General features: G+C 47.5%; 1 protein-coding gene across 1 annotated transcript in view; it reads left to right on the forward strand.

The window, feature by feature from the left end:
* Nucleotides 1-21,206, forward strand: part of LOC119971323 (SLX4 interacting protein) — a 229,150-nt gene that overhangs the window by 7,841 nt on the left and 200,103 nt on the right. Inside the window, 1 exon segment of the mRNA XM_038806719.1 lies at nt 14,638-14,750. Coding sequence (XP_038662647.1) covers nt 14,721-14,750 — 30 coding nt within the window. The 5' untranslated portion in view covers nt 14,638-14,720.

The raw sequence follows: 21,206 nt of genomic DNA on the forward strand, positions 1-21,206 counted from the left end.
GTTCGGGGAGGCTGTTACGGAATCGAACCGTGCTGCTGGCTTGCCTTGGTCTGCTTTAAAAGCCAGCGAATTAGCCCAGTGAGCTAAACATTAAACTGCAGCTGCCATATTTCTGCCCAATTTTTCTATGTCCTCCTGTATTCAAGTCTATTTCATTTATATAACAAGAGTACACCCAATCCAATGTCTTGGGTGACTCCAGTGCTTACTTTTCTTCAGTCAGAAAATCATCCATTCGCCCCACTCTTGTCACCTCCCCCGTACCCAATTTTATAGCCAACATACCATCATCACTTTAATAGTATATACTTCAAATTTCCAAATAAAAAATAAGGTTCTTTATACAAGGTTCATATAGTTTTATTGAATTATCCTCAATGACATATTTTTACTTAAATGCCACAAAGATGTCAACAATTCTAGTTTTGTACTCTACAATTTTGTATCCAATGCAGTTTGCAAGTTGTTAAAGTCACGTTCAGTCTCAATCAAACTTAATAAAAGCAGCAACAATTGTGTATTTTTTGTTTAAACCCCTCAGCCTATTTTTCTTCAGTTGTGCAAACACTTGCTTTCATCCAGTAGGATAGGACAGATTTGGTAGCAGTTATCCCTCACAACTGCCATCAACGATAACCTATGATGGAATGTAACAAAAGTATAAAATAATCTATCTCTGCACAGTGTCCCATCATCTGAATAAGTTACATGACAGAAGAAGCAATAACAGAGAGAGCAGAACTCAAGTTTATTTGTGATAGTCTATAAAATGCAACAGTATGAACTAGCTGTGATGAAATTAAATGAATCAAAAATTTTTTTTTTGAATTTTATAACTTTAGCCTGCAGACTGAACAATGATCATAATTATATATATATATATATATATATATATATATATATATATATAATTTTTTTTATAATCGCTTCTCGGCCATTTGGCCAAGATCAAGCGTCGGACTAAGCCCAGGGTGGGGTGCTGTGTCTTTTCTTGTTGGCTTAGATCTTGTGTCTCTCTTGTGGAGACCATGAATTGACTACGGTTTGGGTTGGTTTTTGGGACAGGCAAAGGGATGGATTGTGCCTCTGGCCTGGCCACTCTGTGCATTGGCTTTGTGGCTTTAAGGATGGGTAAAAAAAGATAATTACATTTTAAAGCAGCAAAGCACAGGTTTACAGTCATGTTTCGAAAGAGATTGTTTCTGATCACAGCTCGTTTTGAGCAAGGAGGACTTTAGCACTGGCACTTCCTGACTCCAAAGGGTGAAAATAATCCATGGCAGCACAGGGTAGGGCTTTACAAAATTAAAGCTCAATCATACAGTAGGGATGAATGCAGGTTCAAATTGCACACCACTCAAGTGTCTAAATCACAAATGAGAAAGTGTTAAGCAAATATTGTGGCTTCTTCCTGCAGAGGTGAGTGCAAATTGGAGGGAAGAGTCATCACGTCCTGAGAGACAATAACATACTGTATTGACTGTGGTCGAGAAATAGTCACCTTTCTGCCCAGCTTTTGTACACCAAAGGTGCAGAACAGAGGAGCTCATGTACAAACCAAAATTACATTTAAAAAAAAATCAGAAGACAGTCAAAGTGTCCTCTGAGTAATCAATTCAAGGAAAACAATAAAGGCAACCTGGGTTATCATCCTGCCCTCCCACATGCAAAAACTGAAACTAAAAGCGACCTTAGAAACATAATTAGTTAATTAATAATTTGAAAAAAAACAGGGAACACTGGACAATCTCAGCAGGTCTGACAGCATCTGTGGAGAGAGAAAGGAGCGAATGTTTTGAGTCTGGATGATTCTCGGCATATAGTCTGTTTTTGTTTCAGATTTCACTATCTGCAGTAATTTGCTTTTAATTACTTGCTAGAATTTCCATAGAATAGATGGGCTCTTTAAACTACCTAAAATCTAGTTTTGCGTATGTTTGCACACATTTCACCCATCATAACTTTTGTGGTGATTACTTATTCTCTGAAATATGAAACATAATTATTTGGCATAAAGGGAGTGCACTTTACCGAATAAATCCAGTTACTATTTTCCCTTTGGTTGGCCTTCCTTTTGGATGACGTGTGTCACGACTCCAGGTTCTGGAATATAGTCTTGGCTTCTGTTCTTGAAGGTTTCACTCGATTTCAAATTATACCATCCCCAATGAATCATTGCAAGGCTTGTTCCCATAACAATTAAAACTCTGTAGTTCTTCCAAATGGTATTGAAGCTCATGTCTAATTTAAACAATCACCTGTAAACAAAATAACATCTAGTGAGTGAAATATAAATAGTGTACTGTTTAAAAAAAGGTCAAAAGAACTGAGGAATTAATACTAGAATAATAGTTCTGAAGATTAGAGCTAGGGTGAAGCAAAGGCGTGTAGGCATTTGAGAATGAAGAATTTAAAATTAATGTGCTGGGAGGCAGAGAGTGACCAGAATTTGGTGTGTTAGGTTGTGGGAAAATTGGAGCTTGAGCAGAATGCAGTGGGGTAGAGCTGCAAGTGGGGATTTGGGGGATCAAACTTTTGAGGTGAGAAAAGTGGATGAGGATTTCAACAACAATTGGGGCTAGACGGTGTGCAACTAGGCACTCTTGTGTCAAAGGGTCTCTGCCTCATTTCAAAGAGAGCAAGATTCAACAGAGACCTTCAAAACAAGTTGCAGTCAGGTGAGGGAATAATCAGCTACCCGAGTCACAAATAACCTGACAGCAACTAAACGCAATGGCTTCTATCTTGACAGCAACCAAACGCAATGGCTTCTATTTTAACAGCAACCAAACTCAATGGCTTCTATCTTGTCCAAACTATTAAATAAAATAACAACATTCTAGCTAAATCTACAGGCAGAATGAGGATTGTGAAGTAAAAATACACACATACAAAATTGACATCAGCACTGTCTCAGTGTGTAACACCCCTGCATCTGAGTTTGAAGGTTGTGCGTTTAAGTCTCACTCCAGGTGGCACTGACCTCTGACAGTGACATTAAAACTAAACCTGTTCTCGTCTATCCTCTCCAGGGAAAAGGAAAGGATCACACCGCCACTCCTTCAAGGATACCATCAGTCATTTCGGGGGAGGAGTCACCCCTATTAACCCAGAATGGGAGACATCCATTAACCTGGGCACAGCAAGGGGGGGCTCACCCTTTTAACCCAGTCACGGGGGGGGGGGGGGGGGGTCACCCCATTAACCCAGGCATGCTGCCTCAGTGTTAGAGACCCAGGTTTGATTCTGGCCTTGGGCGACTGTGCGGGTTTCCTCCGAGTGCTCTGCTTTACTCCCATGGCCTGAAGATGTGCAGGTGGATTGGCTATGCTAAATTGCCCCTTACTGTCCAAAGATTAGAAGGGTTTACGAGAATGGTGAGTGGTCCTCGGTGGGGTGCTCTTTCGGATGGTCGGTGAACACTCGATGGGCCGAAGGGCCTCCTTCTTCAATGTCGGGATTCTATCATATTTGTGGGATCTTACTGTGCACATCGAGTTCCTCCACATCGCCGCAGTGAATACATATTACACAGATTGGGAACTCGGCTGGCTGTAAAGTGACTTTGGGATGTCCTGAGGTGGTGAAAGGCGCTATATAAATGCAACGTCTAAAGAATAAGAGAGTTGAGGGGATACTTCCTGCTACCCTGAGCCTTCCCTTCCTTCACCTTGCCGAAGTCAAATGAAAGAGACTTTCTCTCCAACTGAGATTGGGTCAGATACTTTCCGGCTGGCTCTCGGTGCAGCGTGTGTGTGCTGCTTGTTGTTTCGGGGGTTAGATGCGCCCTGAAGCCTCTTTCCCTCTCTCACTCACTCACCTCTAGCCTCTCCGCCATAGTGCTCACAGGCCCCGATAGTCGCCCGTGCCTCTCGGCCGCTCACTTCACCTCATCAAAGATATCCCGCTGCTCCTAACCGTCTGCAAACACTTTATATAATATATATTTTTAAAATCCTCACAGGCCGGGCTGAAACATTTTGGGGGTTTTATTTTAAATCAGGCATCAATGTCGCCACCTATACAGTTTGATGATATATTTTCTATTAATCCCCGCTGCGGTGAACGATGCCGCTTTCAAGGCTTTTGTTGTGTTTTTTCCCCCGGTGATTTTTTTGTGGGGGGTGGGGGCAACGCACTGAACCGGAGCAGTTGGCGCATGCGCCGTGCGAGCCCAGTTTGAACAGGCGGCGGATTCGAAACGGTCAGTGCACGCGGGGGGAGTAAGAGGGCAAAGAATGAAAGGGAGGGAAAGGTAAGGAAGGAACAGCGTGGGGCAGGGCTCTGGGCTGGCGCTAAGAGTGGGACATGGGGAGAGAGGAATAAGAGGAGGACGATTTGGGAATAAGTGGGGAGGTAAAAGGGATTGAGAGTGAGGGGGATGGGGAGAGAGAGAATGTAGGGAAGAGATAGTAGTGACAAGAGGAATGGGGATACAGGAAATTATCGGAGAGGACGTAGGGGAGTAAAGGGGGCGGGGTGGGATAGAGAGGGGGACAGTCCAAAGATGTGTAGGTTAGGTGGATTGGGCACGCTAAATTGCCCCTTAATGTCCAAAAGGTTAGGTGGGGTTACGGGGACAGGGTGCTCTTTCAGAGGATTGGTGCAAACGTGATGGGCCTCCTTACACTGCCGGGATTCTATAGGATAGGAGTTCAGGAGGTGGTGAATTTGAGGATAGTGGTGGGGATCAGAAATTGGGTACTGGATGGGGGCATGGGGTAGGGAGAAGGGATACTGGGTTGATGATGGGGGCAGGTGTGGAGGTTCTGCGGTGTTAAGGGTGATGGTAGAGAGTAATGGGGATGAGATGGATTTTTATTGATATAATCTTTATTAGTGTGACAAGTAGGTTTACATTAACACTGCAATGAAGTTACTGTGAAAATCCTATCGTCGCCACATTTTAGCACCTTTTCAGATACACAGAGAGTATTCTGTGTGTAATGGGCAGCATGGTAGCATAGTTTGGGCAGCACGCTAGTGTAGTGGTTAGCACAGTTTCTTCACAGCCCCAGGGTCCAATGTTCGCTTCCCGGCTTGGGTCACTGTCTATGTGCAGTTTGCACGTTCTCCCCATGTCTGCGTGGGTTTCCTCCGGGTGCTCCGGTTTCCTCCCGCAGTCCAAAGATGTGCAGGTTAGGTGGATTGGACGTGCTAAATTCCCCTTAGTGTCAAAAGGTTTGGTGGGGTTATTGGGTTACGGGGATAGAGTGGAGGTGTGGGCATAGGTAGGGTGCTGTTTCCAAGGGCCAGTGCAGACTTGATGCGGTGAATGGCCTCTTTCTGCATTGTAAACTCTATGATTCTATTCAGAATGTCCAATTCACCTAACAGCACGTCTTTCGGGACTTATGGGAGGAAACCGGACACCCGGAGGAAGCCCACGCAGACACAGAGAGCGTGCAGACTCCGCACAGACAGTGACCCAAGCCGGGAATCAAACCTGGGACCCTGGCGCTGTGAAGCAACAGTGCTAACCACTGTGCTACCGTGCCACCACCCCATTACATATTTTAAAAAATCCTGTATCTGACCTTATGGTTAAAATCGGGGATGTACTGCCTGAGTGTGTGGTGGAGGCAGGCTCAATTGAGGCATTCGAGGCAATTGTATTATCTAAAAAGGAAGAATGTGTAGGGTTACGGGAGTAGACAGAGGAATGGCACTAGGAGCGCTGCTCATTCGGAGGGCCAGCTTAGACACAACAGTTTGAATGGCCTGCTTCCGGGCTGTAACAATTCTGTGATTCCCGAATTCTAATTCTGTCCCAGCCCAAGAATCAGAACTGGCAGCCTATCTATCTACTTGAACACGTCAGGTACTGTGTGCCATCATCTGGATCAGGATGGGATAGAGGCTGTTTTCGCAGCCCAGTCCTAGCACCAGCACCTCTGACCAGTGTCAGCCCTGGCTTAGTGGTGTTAGCTTTTTGTCGTGTTTCCGAGTCAGAAGATTTTGGTTCAAGTTCCACTCCAGAGATGTATGCATAAAATCTAGGCAGCGCTGTCCTGCAGATAAGCCAAGCCCCAAACAGCCATCTCCTGTGAACATGAATGGTCCCTTGACACCATGTCGGTGATGATCTGGCCAATAACATTATCTGTAACAGCAGTGTGCAAATTGGCTGCTGCATCAACAGTGACTCCTCCTCAAACAAATTTAATTGGCTTTAAAGCTGTCTGGAACACCGAATGTCATGAAAGGTGCTATAGATTGGGGATATATATGGGTGGTTGGGGAGGGGCATGCAGGTAGTGAGGATCAAGAACAAATGGAAGGAGGATTTGGGGGGGGGGGAAATAGGCTGGGGACTGTGGTGAGAGGCAATGCGTAGGGTGAATTCAACCTCCTGCATAAGGATGAACTTTATCCAGTTTAAGATGGGGCATAGGGTACATATGACCCAGGTGAGGATGAGTGGATTCTTCCAGGGGGAGGCAGAAGAATGCAAAAATGGTGGGCAGGGACAGCAAATCATCTGCACATGTCTGGGATTGCGAGAAGCTGGAGAGATGCTGGGAAGCGGTGTTTGGGACGTTATCTAAGATTGCGGGTGTGGAAGTCAGGCCAGACCCAATGGTGGTGATCTTTGGGGTATCAGAAGTGCCAGAGTTGCTGGAGGGGAAGGGGGTCGTGTTGTAGCCTTCGCCTCTCTAATTGCCCAATGAAGGATCTTGCTAAATTGGAGGTTGGTTATGCTGCCAGAGTTGGTGGCTTGGCTGGGGGACTTGCAAGATTTTCTCCGGCTGGAAAAGATTAAATTTGAGTTGAGGGGGTCAGTGGAGCGTTTCGAGACACGGTGGGGGTTGTTCATATCAATGTTTGAGGAACTGTTTGTCGGAGGGGAGGGGATAAAAAGGGGAAAATTGAACAGACGACCGAGTTTGTGGAGTGTGTTTTAGTATGCTGCTGCTTTTTTACACGTGTTTGGAATTAAATATATATTTTTTTAAAGTCAGATTATAAACATGTTTTAGTCACTGAGGTTGTAAACCTAATCTTTCCAAGGTGATCCTAATGTTTGCATAAAATCTTTTTACCAGATGCCTAATCACAATTAAGTTGCTCCATTTTCTGAAATTTTCAGCAATGCATTTTTGCTGAAAAAGGTTTGGAGATCCAAACTCGTATGTCTTTGGACTATATGAACTTTGAAACAGGCCCACTTAATGATTGATATTTTACATATCAACCATCAACATTTGACTGCTGCTGTTGATTTAGCGAGAACAAAATTGGAAACCACTGTTAGTTGACAGTTGCCCTTTCTATGTCTGTTTCAGGCATGCATACCCTTGGTGCTTTTGAATTGGTTCTATTTCTAGCCAAAGGAAAGCGAATCCTAGTGAATCTGAAAACTATTGAGAAGTGACATTTGGAATTGTACGTTGTTATATTGCGGCATACCTATTGTGAGTTTTGGAAGACTGCAGATTAATCAGAATAAAAGTAATAGGCTGGATTAGGTTCATTTAAGGAATGTGTACTTTAATTTTTGGCTTTTCCAAGATTGCAGAGCAACCTAAGAACCAGGAGCAGTCAGTAATTTATATAAAACTATTAATATAATGTCATCGAGGTCCTGTTTGAAAGGACAGGGCACTATTTGAATGAAGAAAAGCAATTGTGATGGCCAAGATTTGTTCCTCAGCTATCATCACTAAAACTGATTATCTGACCTGTTGTTTTTGGAATCTTGCTGTGTGCAAATTGGCTGCCACATTTATTATAATAATCTTTATTAGTGTCACAAGTCAGCATTAACACTAGAATGAAGTTAGTGCGAACATTCCTACTTCACAACATTAGTTATAGCACAAAAGTAACCAATTCATTGTGAAACTCTTTGAGGACATTATGAAATCTGGAAAGGTCCTCACGAACAAACAGGAAATTATGAGAGTATGAGAGTACACAACTAATGTTTACATTTCATGTAGGATATTGCATCCAGTGCCAAAGCTTTGTGCCAGGATCAATGGAAGAACTTACTAGCAAGCTGTTGTTCGATATTTTATTTGCGCTGTAATTAATGGGAGTAATTTTAACCTGTGGAGATCTTGTGGTGCAGAGAGTTTTTTTGAGAAAAAGGGGGGAGATTCTTTAATCCTGAGGCTAAGTGTTGAAGCCATCGTAAATGCTGTCGGGTTTCTCGACGGCATCAACATGCCCTCAGGAGCAGCTATTCTGACCCCACAGGGGCCAGCACTGCACTGGAGTGACCCACGCCGCTCCAGCTGCCGATCCCGCCATCAGATGAGCGCCGCGGGTCTGTGAATGCACAGTTGGACCGGCGGCAATGCGCGCATGCGCAGTGGCTCCCTACTTCGCACCGGCCCCGAAGAAACGGCTACAGTGGCCGGCGCGGAACAAAAGAGGCCCCCAGCCCGAGAGGCCGACCGCCGATCGGTAGGCCCCGAACGCGGGGCAGGCCACAACAAAGGCCTCCCCCTGGGGTCGGACCCCCCTCTCCCCCCACCAGGCCGCCCCCGGATGCATGCACGCTGAGATCCCGCTGGGTAAAAGCACACGGCGACGGCGGGACTCGGATTTTTTGCGCGGCCGATTGGTCCATCCCTGGCGGAGAATCGCCGGGTGGGGGGGGGGGGAGGCGCGTAGCGCAGCTCCCGACCGGCGGCGATTCTCCGTTCTCCGGAGAATCGGCAGACCGGCGATTTGCACCCATCCGGGCGATTCTCCGGCCCGGCCTGGGCTAAGAGAATCCCGCCCAGGATTCCTACAATTCAGAAGGAGGCCATCGAGTCTGCACCAACCCTCTGAAAAGGCACCCTAATTAGGCCCACACACCCTGCCCTATCCCAATAACCCCACCTAACCTGCACACCTTTGGATACAAAGGGGCAACTTTAGCATGGCCAATCGCCTAACCGCCACATCTTTGAACTGTGGAAGGAAATTGGAGCAAACTCACCCAGACACGGGGAGAAACTGTAAACGCCGCACAGTCACCCAAGGACAGAATCAACCTGGGTCCCTGGTAGTGTGAGGCAGCAGGTTTAACCACTGTGCCTCTGAGCAGGAAGCTCTGGGTTCAAATCCTGCCCCAGGCCTTTTGGTCAAGGAAGGTGCATTCATTTTTAAAAAAAAATTATAGTACCCAATTATTTTTTCCAATTAATGGGCAATTTCGCATCGCCTATCCACCTACCCTGCACATCTTTGGGTTGTGGGGTGATACTCATGCAAACACAGGGAGAATGTGAAAACTCCACACGGACATTGACCCGGGGCCGGGATCAAACCTGGGTCTTCGGTGCCACAAGGCAGTAGTGCTAACCACTGCGCCACAGTGCCGCCCAAGCAAGGTGCATTCATGATGCACCAACTTGTAAATGCTTTCATCATAGCCAACAGCGGGTGGAAGAATGGGAGAGACTCCTAGTCAACTGTATGATGGGAAGAAGATGGAGCCTGTATCATCACAATCCATGGCTCCAGACAGCAATATGCATGCCAAAGTATATTTAGTCACAGTAACTTGGACTTCTGAGGGGTCAACTTGGCTGGATGACTAGTGTGGATCAGATTGGTGCCAACTGCATAGGGTTCGATCCTTGTTCTGGCAGGGGTGGATTCAGATCCTGCCTCTGTTTCCCAGCCATGGGTGAAGTTGTAGTGCTATAGGCTGAACCTGTCTTCGGGCAGAGAACTTGAGCAGAAGGAGGAATTTTAATCTTGGTCAATCGATGGGTTCCGTTCCATCAGTTTCCTACTGGGAGTGTTGGATTAAAATTGCCCACATGTGGCAGATAGTCATTAGACCCATCAGCTGCACTGACCATGATTTCCCAGCCTGCAATTGAGTCCCCTGCAATGGCTGAAACACCTCAACAGAAAGAACGTGGTTTCCTGGCAGTGGACTACAGAGAGACAGCGCTCCATTTCGTTATTTAAGCCTCTTCTCTAAGCCCCTAGCTCAGCTGACTTACAAATGGCCACAGATCACCATGTGGAGGCGGTCTGACAGTGGTGGCCATTTGTATTATAAAAGATGTGAAAAATGCTGTGTTCCTCCACCTTGGGGCATCCTTTCTCTCATTTAGCTGCATTGCAAGTTGCTGCTTCTTACTGCTGCAAGGTCTTCTACTATCCCTGCATTGAGAGCATGCCACCATGCTTAATTAAATGACTAACATGCTCTCTGGTCATTAATTTACCAGTCCAACAAAAAAGAAGTGCCGTCCATGTGAGTTCACTTCAGCCATTATCACAGTGGTCTACATCCCACTCCAGGCAGAAGTGAAGAAGGCGCTGGACGAACTGTACACAGTTATAAACAACTATGAAACAGAACACCCGGAGGCCTTGTTCATCGTGGCTGGGGACTTCAACAAGGCCAACCTCGAGAGTGTACTGCCAAAATTCCACCAGCACATCTCCTGTCCCACCAGGGGCAACAACACTCTTGACCACTGCTACTCCGAAATCAAGGCCGCCTACCGTTCCATCCCCCGACCGCACTTTGGGAAATCAGACCATAAGACGGTGCTCCTTCTCCCAGCATACAAGCAGAAACTCAAGCAGGAGATTCCAGCTAAGAAGGTCGTGCAGTGCGGTCTGAGGAAACAGAAGAGCTGCTACGTTACTGCTTAGAGACAGTGGACTGGTCCATATTTAAGAACTCCGTGACCTACTTAAATGAGTATGCCACCACCGTCACAGACTTCATCAGCAAATGTGTGGACGACTGCGTGCCAAAAAAAGCAGTACGCACGTTCCCCAACCCGAAACCATGGCTCAATCGTGAGATTGACTCTCTACCGAAGGACAGGTCTAAGGCGTTCAAGTCAAACAGCCCTTACCTACACAAGAAATCCAGGTACGACCTCCGCAAAGCCATCCGAAATTCCAAGAGAGAATATCAAACCAAGCTAGAGTCACAGAGAGACTCTCGGCGGTTGTGGCAAGGCCTAAACTACATAATGGGCTACAAAGCAAAGCCGAACAGTACCTCTGGCAGCAGCGCACCCCTCCCTGATGAACTCAATGCATTCTATGCTCGGTTCGAGCAGGAAACCAACAATCTGCTGTTGAGTTCCCCAGCAGGCCATAACTCACCCATGCGCACCATCACACCGGTTCCAAAGTCAGATCCGCCTTCCTGAAAGTGAACCCTTGGAAGGCGATGGGCCCGGACACGATTCCTGGTCGTGCACTCAGAGCTTGTGTGGACTAGCTGGCAGATGTGTTCGCGGACATCGTTAACCTGTCCCTACTCCACTCCGAGGTCCCCACCTGCTTCAAGAAGACCACCATCATACCGGTGCCAAAGAAGAACCAGGTAACCCTGCCTCATGACTACCATCTGGTGGCCCTGACTTTTGTTGTAATGAAGTGGTTCGAGAGGTTGGTCATGAAGGTTGCATCACCTCCATACTCCCAGAACGTCTTGATCCATTGCAATTCGCATACCGCCACAACCGGTCCACAGCATTGGCCATTTCTCTGGCCTTACACTACACTCATCCCTAGAGCATCTCAACAACAAGGACTCCTACATCAGACTCCTATTTATTGACTACAGCTCTGCCTACAACACCATAATCCGAGCCAAGCTCATATCAAAACTCCAAAATCTAGGACTTGGCTCCTCCCTCTGCAACTGGATCCTCGCCGTTCTGACCCACAGACCACAATCAGTCAGAATAAACAACACCTCCTCTACAATAGTCCTCAATACCAGGCCCCGCAAGGCTGCGCACTTAGCCCCTACTCTACTACCTGTACACACACGACTGCGTGACAAAATTTGGTTCCAACTCCGTCTACAAGTTTGCTGAGATATGGCCATAATGGGCCATATCTCGAATAATGACGAGTCAGAATGCAGGAGGGAGATAGAGAACCTAGTGGAGTGGTGCGGTGACAAAAAAATCTCTCCCTCAGTGCCAGCAAAACTAAAGAGCTGGGCATTGACTTCAGTAAAGTACTGTACACACCCCTGTTAGCATCAACGGGGCCGAGGTGGAGATGGTTAACAGTTTCAAATTCCATGGGGTACACATCACCAAACATCTGTCCTGGTCCACCCACGTCGACGCTACCACCAAGAAAGCACAACAGCACCAGGAAATGAAGGAGATTCGACATGTCCACATTAACTCTTACCAACTTTTACAGATGCACCACAGAAAGCATCTTATCTGGCTGCATCACAGCCTGGTATGGCAACTGCTCGACCCAGGACCGCAAGAAACTTCAGAGAGTCATGAACACAGCCCAGTCCATCACACGATCCTGCCTCCCATCCATTGACTCCATCTACACCTCCCGCTGCCTGGGGAAAGCAGGCAGCATAATCAAAGACTCCTTCTACCCGGCTTACTCACTCTTCAGTAGAAACTGGGTGGCATGGACAAGCTTGGCCGAAGGGCCTGTTTCTATGCTGTAAACGTCTATGACTATGTTCTGAATTTCTCAAGATTCCAAGGCCTGGATTTTCACTGAGTCATGGAGACACTGGGAACTTTTCAAAACTGACGGGCGAAAGTCCTGCCCCCATATCCAACAGATTCTAATTTTGCTAGTGGGAGGAGGGTGTGGGATTTGCCTCCCAAATGTGGGATTCTTGAACTCAGCAGGGTAACTTGATCTCAGTGAATTATCATTCCTTAAATTTGTTGAACTCCTTTTCTGTGTGAACTAAGCTCAACCAAAGTGGGCATAGGGATACTACAGTTGATTTCACTGTTTTTAGATTAGGGAGAGGAAAAGGTATCTAGTAATCTCTATTGGAAATGCGGATAATTGGATGTATGTGAGCGTTGCTTTAGATTCTGTTGTGATGATCCTTGAAGTTGAACAACCCATTGACCCTCCCTGTTGAGGCTCATGCATTATGGAATCTGAAAGAGTTAAGAGAGACTGCTCACCATAATTGATATCCCAGCTAGAAGGCAATACTTTCAGAAAGGGGCTGAGCATAAAGAAATTGGTAACTAAAATAATGCATGGCAAAATTTCCAAATTGAAGCATTATCCTTTTGATGTCGGAAAATATTAAATTAATTTTATACTGGTGATGAAATTAAATCACCTATTTAGAGCCTTAGAGGTGACCAGGATGTGTCTGTGATCAAGCTGGCTCCAAAACGGCATGTCTTGTCATGGTAGTTTGGAACAAATTCAATCATCCATGAGGCAGATTCAGTAACTTGATATCTGAGCTCATCAGGCCTTCAGTACTAAAGGATTTGTTGATGAATGACCAGCCAGTCTGGATAATTGATAAGACTTGAAGGAGCAAACCTAGGAAGGACTGGGATTCTCATCACTAGGCCCTAGATGACTGTAAACCAATGCCATAATTAGTAGGTTTGTCTAGCTAGACAAGTGCTCTGTGCTGGTGCATACCACACATTCCAGTACAACGCAAAAGAAAAGCATTTGATTAATAATAATTAAATGTGTTCTATTTTTTAAAAACAATCTTGCGGTCTATACTGTTTATTTAATCTGAGCAGCACAGTTTTAGCCCCTTAAACTCTAGCTTTTGCACACAGGGAGCACCTAAGAACTACCGTGATCCAGATGCACATGGCAAGGGTTGCAAACGTAAAAGTTCAATATGGAGTTCAAGCTAAGTGTTTCCTACCTAAAAATAAACTGGTTAGAGTGTTCTCTACGTGGTGCAGCATCAGTAAGATCTCTATCTGAAATATAGTAACTTGACAAAAGTTAACTTGATAAAGGAAGTAGACATGTACTGGTAATGGCATTATTTACAAATTAATAACAATTTGTCTGTGTAGAGTGCCTAATTGTTACCAGTGATGCAGTAGAGCCATTCTAAATTGTGATAAGTGCCAGAAATGCTTGAATTCTTATTAACATATTCTGAAAAGTTTTAAAGAGGAAATAACTTATTCATATAGTGCCTTCCACATCTTCAGGGCATCCAAAGTGAGTTGGTTTTGAAGGGTCATAACATTTATTATGTGTACAGCTCAATACCACAATTAGTTAAATAGGCAAAGCTTTGATCGTGTTGGGTGATTGATAAAGGTTGGCCCAGGACACTGCGAGCTCTCGTCTCTTTTAATAATTCCACGGTAGCACAATGGTTAGCACTGGTGCTTCACAGCGGCAGTGACCCAGGTTCGATTCCCGACTTGGGTCACTGTCTGTGCGGAGTCTGCATGTTCTCTCCGTGTCTGCGTGGGTTTCTTCCGGGAGCTCCAGCTTCCTCCCACAAGTCCTGAAAGACTTGCTTGTTAGGTGAATTGGACATTCTACATTCTGAACTCTTCTTCAGTGTACCCTAACAGACGCCTGAGTGTGGCGACTAGGGGATTTTCACAATATCCTCATTGCAGTAAGCCGACTTGTGGCATTAATAAAGATTATTATTATTACATGATCTTTCATGTTCATGTGAACCATCAAGGTGTGGCCTTGGTTTAACATTTCAACAGGAAGACTGCAAAATCAGAGGGCTCCCTCTGCGGCACTGAACTATCAACCCAAAACTTGATCTAATGTTGTGAAGAAAATCTTTTGACTCATACATGAAAGTGCTACCAATGAGCCAAATTGGAACTTGGTGTTTAATATAGTTTAATTAACATTTGGTTTGCAGTTTCTTTTTACAAGTTGTTTTCTATTTTCACTTAGGTTGGCTGTCCTGTTGCGTGAATGAGATCATAGTAATTTACTTAACTATCGTTGAAGATTAAGCAAGATATATTTCTATTGCAATGATGCCCTCAAAGAAATTTGTCCTTAAGGTAAAGCTAATTAAATGTTCCTTGAATTATATTTTTCATGTATAATTTTGAATTGTGAATTACTGTTCTCTATAATCACTGCTTTGAGTTGAGACTGCTTAGTTTGTGAGAAGCAGGGAAGAGGGAATTGTCGACCATGACCACATATACACAGAATGGAGTAAAAGGATCCTGCGCATGACTGAAAGAGTCTCTTGACTTATAAAGGCTGAACTGTGCACTTAGATTATCTCCACTGGGGACTGACTGAGGCTGCCAGAGACTTCTTGAGTTAAGCACAATATTTGCTGTCATCAAGGAGTTATTTTCTTCAATGTTCCCATGCAACATGAAAGTAATTCTCCTGTTCTTGAAATTGTACTCCCAACATGAGTCACTAATTTCATGCGGAAAGGGTAAGGGAAGAGAACTGGAGAGTTAAGAATATTATCTTTCCCACCTCACCCTAGCAAAAAACTAGCTTTATATAATAGAAAATGGAGCTTTCCAAAATGGTTGCAAAGAAATTGATTGCAGTTGTTTAGATTAACTCATTTCTGCCCTTAGTCCTTCTGCTGAACTGAATAACGTATCCTGGATATAGTCCCATAGGTTCTAATAACTGCCTAGCAAGTTATCCAAGTGGCAATTGTTCATGTTTAAGACCTGGGACCCCCACCACTTGTAATTTTCCACATTGCCAGGTAAATGTCAGTGTTGTAGCTGCACTGGAACAGCTTCGCTAGGGGTGCAACTAGTTCTGGAGCAAAAGTGTTCAGTATTATTGCCGGAATATTGTCAAGGCCAAAGTCTTTGCTGCATCCAGTGCCTTCAGCCGTTTCTTGATATCACGTGGAGTGAATCGTATTGGCTGAAGACTGACATCTGTGATGCTGCAGACTTCTGGAGGAGACCAAAATGGATCATCGCCCCGGCACATCTGGCTGAAGATTGTTCAAAATTCTCAGCCTTGTCTTGATCCTGGTTGTCTGACGCTGGTTAGTTAAGTGCCTGACAGCTTGCGCAGTGCACCTTGGAGATAGTACACATTGCTGCTGCTGTGTGTCAGTGCTGGAGAGAGTGAATGTTTTTTTTTAACAAACAATTTTATTGAGGTATTTTTCGGCATTGTAAACAGTTACAGATAACAAAAAAAACAAAAATGTGCAAACATCAACGTAAAACCAATACTTCAATCAAACCGTACTGCACATGCCCGCTCCTCTCCCAAAGACACAACCCGCCTATTTATCCCTCCTACTCTACACTAATCTCCTCCCTCCTCCCTCTTCCTCCTCCCTACCCCCCTGCTGACGTTCACTCTCCCGCGAAGAAGTCGATGAATGGTTGCCACCTTCTGGCGAACCCCTGTACAGATCCCCTCAAGGCGAACTTAATTTTTTCCATACCCAGAAAACTTGACATGTCCGAAAGCCATAGTTCGGTCTTTGGGGATTTTGAGTCCCTCTATGCCAGCAGTATTCATCGCCGGGTTATCAGGGAAGCAAAGGCCAGAACACCGGCCTGTTTCTCCCCCTGGACTCCTGGGTCTTCCGAAACCCTGAAAATTGCCACCCCTGGACTCATCACCACCCTTGTTTTCAGCGCCCGCAAATCCCTCCCAGTACCCCCTAAGCTTAGGACATGCCCAAAACATGCGAACGTGGTTCGCTGGTCCTCCCGCGCATCTAGCGCACTTGTCCTCTACCCCAAAGAATTTGCTCATCCGAGCTACCGTCATGTGGCCCCGGTGAACAACCTTAAACTGAATCAGGCCGAGCCTGGCACATGTTGCGGTTGAGTTTACCCTATTCAGGGCTCCTGCCCACAGCCCGTCCTCCATCTCCCCGCCAAGCTCCTCCTCCCATTTGAGTTTCAGTTCCTCCGCCTGGGACTCTTCCCCCTTCATGAGCACCTTGTAAATATCTAAGACTCTACCCTCTCCTCCTTCGCCTCTAGAGACTATTCTGTCTTGGATCCCTATTGGCGGGAGGCATGGGAAGGATGGGACCTGTCTGCGGACAAAGTCCAGCATCTGTAAGTACCTAAAGTCATTTACCCTTACCAGCCCAAATTTCTCTGCCAAACCCCTCAGACTCGCAAAACTCCCCTCCAGGAACATATCGCCCACCCACCTCACCCCCGCCCGCCGCCATGTTCGAAACCCTCCATCCATGTTCCCGGGGGAAAATCGATGGTTATCACATATTGGAGCCCAGACAGACGCACCCACCTCCCCTACATGCCTCTTCCACTGGCCCCATATCCGCAGGGCCGCCCCCACTACCGGGTTGGTGGAGTACCTGGCCGGCGACAACGGCAGGGGAGCCATGACCAGGGCTGCCAAACTGGTGCCCCTGCACGAAGCCGCCTCCACCCGCTCCCAGATAGACCCCGTACCCTCCATCCACTTCCTTATCATGGCTATGTTAGCCGCCCAGTAGTAGTTGATCAGACTCGGTAATGCCAGCCCTCCCTCGCTGCGGCTCCTTTCAAGCATCGCCTTCTTCACCCACGGGGATTTTCCCGCCCAGACAAGGCTCATGATGATTTTGCCAGTCCTTTTGAAGAAGGACCGTGGGAGAAAGATCGGGAGGCACTGGAAGATGAACAGGAATCTTGGGAGGATTGTCATCTTTACAGTCTGCACCCTCCCTGCCAGTGACAGCGGGAGTGCATCCCATCTCCGAAACTCACTCTTCATTTGTTCCACCACTCTAGTCAAATTTAACTTGTGCATCCTGCCCCAGTCTCGTGCCACCTGTAACCCCAAGTACCGGAAACTTTCCTCAACCAGCCTAAATGGCAGCTCTTCAGTCTATTCTCCTGGCCCCTTGCCTGCACCACAAACATCTCACTCTTGGCCATATTTAATTTGTACCCTGAAAACCGGCTGAACTTCCTCAATGTTTCCAGTATATTTTCCATCCCGGCCAGTGGGTTCGACACGTCGTCCGCATAGAGAGAGACCCTATGTTCCACCCCCCTCCTAGTCATTCCCTTCCAACCCTTCGCAGCTCTCAACGCAATCGCCAACGGCTCTATGGCCAGCGCGAACAGCAACAGGGAGAGTGGGCATGCCTGTCTGGTCCCGCAACGTAGTCTGAAATAATCTGAAATTATCCTGTTCGCTACCTTTTGGGGCCTGGTACAATAGTCTGACCCAATTACCCAGTCCCTCCCTGACCCAAACTGTCCAAGCACCTCCCACAAATAGCCCCACTCCACCCGGTCGAAGGCCTTCTTAGCGTCCATTGCCACCACTACCTCCACCTCCTTACCCGTCGGGGGCATCATGATCACATTAAGCAATCTTCCCAAGTTAGCTGTCAGCTGCCTGCCTTTCACAAACCCTGTCTGATCGTCCCCAATCACCTCTGGTACGCAGTCCTCAATTCTAATCACCAGGACCTTTGCCAGGAGCTTGGCATCCACATTGATCAGCGAGATTGGCCTGAATGACCCGCAGGATTAAGGGTCCTTGTCCCGCTTCAGTATCAGCGAGATGGTGGCTTGCGACATCGGCGGCGGCAGGGTCCCTCTCTCCCTTGCCTCATTAAAAACCCTAGTCAAGACCGGTCCCATTATCTCCGAGAACTTCTTATAAAACTCTACTGGGTATCCATCCGGCCCTGGAGCTTTCGCCGACTGCATGGCCTTTAGGCCCCCCAATACCTCCTCCACTCTAATCGGGGCCCCCAGCCCGTCCACTAGCCCCCGCCTACTTTTGGGAATGTTAGCCCGTCCAGGAACCTTTTCATCTCCTCAGGCTCTTCCGGGAGTTCTGAAGTGTACAGCTTACAATAGAAGTACCGGAATACCACTCTGCTCCCCTCCCCATCAATCACTCTACTTATTTCCCTGGCCGCCTCCCTCTTCCTGAGTTGCTGCACTAGCAATCTGCTGGCCTTCTCCCCATGCTCATACACCACTCCCCTCGCCTTCCTAAATTGTTCCACAGCCCTACTCGTGGATAGCACTCCCAGTTCCGCCTGTAATCTCCGTCTCTCCCTGAGTAGGTCCTCCCCCGGGGTCCCCGCATGCTCCTCGTCTATCCGATAAATTTCGCTAAGCAACCTGTCCATTTCTGCTCTGTCCGCCCTGTCCCTGTTAGCCCGAATTGAGATCAGCTCCCCCCTCACTACTGCCTTCAACGCCTCTCACAGGGTCGCTGCTGAAACCTCCCCCGTATCGTTCACCTGCAAGTAGTTTTGCATACACTTCCAAAGTCTCTCACATATCCCCTCCTCCGACAACAATCCTACGTCTAACCTCCATTGCGGGCGTTGGTAATTTGACCCCCCGACCTGCAGGTCCACCCAGTGCGGGGCATGGTCCAAGATAGTGATTGCCGTATATTCCGTATTCTTTACCTCCCCTACACAGTCCCTGCTCAAGATAAAAAAAATCAATCCTAGAATATACTTTATGAACATGTGAGTAAAACGAGTAGCCCCTTCCCATCGGCTGTCTGGCTCTCCATGGGTCCACTGCCCCCATTTGCTCCATGTACCCTTTCAGCTTCCTTGCCATTGCTGGGAATCTACCCGTTCTGGGACGCGACCGGTCCAGCCCCGGGTCAAGGACCGTATTAAAGTCCCCCCCCCCCCCCCCCCCCCCATTATCAACCTACGTGAGTCTAGGGATCTTCCCCAGCATTTTTTTGATAAAGTCAACGTCGTCCCAGTTCAGAGCATATATGTTCACCAGCACCACTCTTCTCCCCTCCAGTTTGCCCCTTACCATAAGGAATCTGCCCCCGCCGTCTGCGACTACGCCTTCCGCCTCAAATTGAACCCGCTTATTGATCATAATTGCTACCCCCCCTGGACTTAGAATCCAAGTCCGAGGGGAAGATCTGGCTAATCCTGCCCTTCCTTAGCCTCGTCTGGTCAGACACTTTCAGATGTGTCTCCTGCAACATAATTACGTCCGCCTTCAGTGCCCGCAAATGCGCGAACACACGTGCCCTTTTAACTGGCCCATTTAGTCCCCTAACATTCCAGGTGATCAGCCTGGTTGGGGGGCACAACCCCCCCCCCCCCCCCCCCCCCCCCCCCCCCCCAACGCCGGTCAGCCATAAACTTTCTTGGGCCCGCCCCCGGCCCGTGTGCCGCGCCATTCTTGGCCGCCTCCACCCCAACCTCCTTTCCATATCCTACTTCAGATCCCCCCCCATGTCAGCAGAATAGCACCCCCCCACCCCCTCCAGCAACATCCCCCGGTAACCCCACCCCTGCCATCCATTGGCTGTATTCCCCCCCCCGACTCCCTTGACTAGTCAATCTGCTAGCCTGGTGACTCATCGCTCCGGCGCCCACTTGTCCCACTCCCATTGTTTCCCCGACCTCACCTCCCCACTCCCCAGCACACCATCCCCCACCCCAACCCACTGGAGCAATCTCACTAAAATGGGAAGATCAAACAAGATGTAAACATCAAACAGCACCGTGAGGCTGCTCCAGGTACAATACAGTTCCAGCCGTGTACACAGAAAAGTGTTAACCCCGTCCCTTTCTGAGCATTAATAAAATAACACCGCAATAACCCAGTACCCGTACATCACCCAACCGAAACAAACATAAAAACCATAGACATAGATGAAACGAAAGCCCCCAACCACCATCTTTAATCCCCATTGCTGACCGGCTACCCTTTTGTTACAATACCAGCTCCAGCGCACTCAGAGAGCCCAACAAAAGGTACCCACCACAGCAGAAAGAACAAAAAAGCAACAAAAACAGGAAAAAGACCGTACGAGGGCGGGGGGTGGGGGAAAAACTGCCCACAAAAAATACACCACATGGCCTTTAAAATAGTAAACAGTCGACCAGCAGTCCAGGCACAGTAGGCATCCCTTCAAACGGTAATTCTCAGACCCTAGCTTGCGTCCGTGGGTCCTGTTTTTGGGACCAGCCCCTGATCCCTCGCAAAGTCCATCGCTTCTTCGGGTTCTGAGAAGTAGTGGTGTTGGCCCTGATGCGTAACCCAAAGACGGGCCGGGAAGAGCAGACCAAACTTCACGTGCTTTTTGAATAACACCTCCTTAACTTGTTTAAAGGCTGCTCGCCGCCTAGCCACCTCCTGGCTTAGGGCCTGGTAAATGCGAAGAACACTGTTATTCCGCGTGCTGCTCTTAGTGTCCTTGCCCACTGCAGCATCCGCTCCTTTTCCACAAACCTGTGGAACCTAATCACCATCGGATGGGGGGGACCCCCCGGATGCAAGTTTCTCGCCTGTACTCTGTGTGCCCCCTCCAGCTCCGGCGGTCGCGGAAAGGCTTCAGCCCCCATCAGCTGCATCAACAGGTCCGCCACAAACGCTGTGGCATCAGCTCCCTCAGCCCCCTCCGGGAGGCCGATGATCCTCAGATTTTGTCTACGGGCTCTATTTTCCAGCTCCTCTACTCTGTCCAGCAGTCTTCTCTGTCTCTCCTTCAACCCGTCGACTTCTAGCGCTGCAATCGTCTGCGCATCC

Source organism: Scyliorhinus canicula, chromosome 1 (genome assembly GCF_902713615.1).
Source record: "Scyliorhinus canicula chromosome 1, sScyCan1.1, whole genome shotgun sequence".
NCBI lineage: Eukaryota > Metazoa > Chordata > Chondrichthyes > Carcharhiniformes > Scyliorhinidae > Scyliorhinus > Scyliorhinus canicula.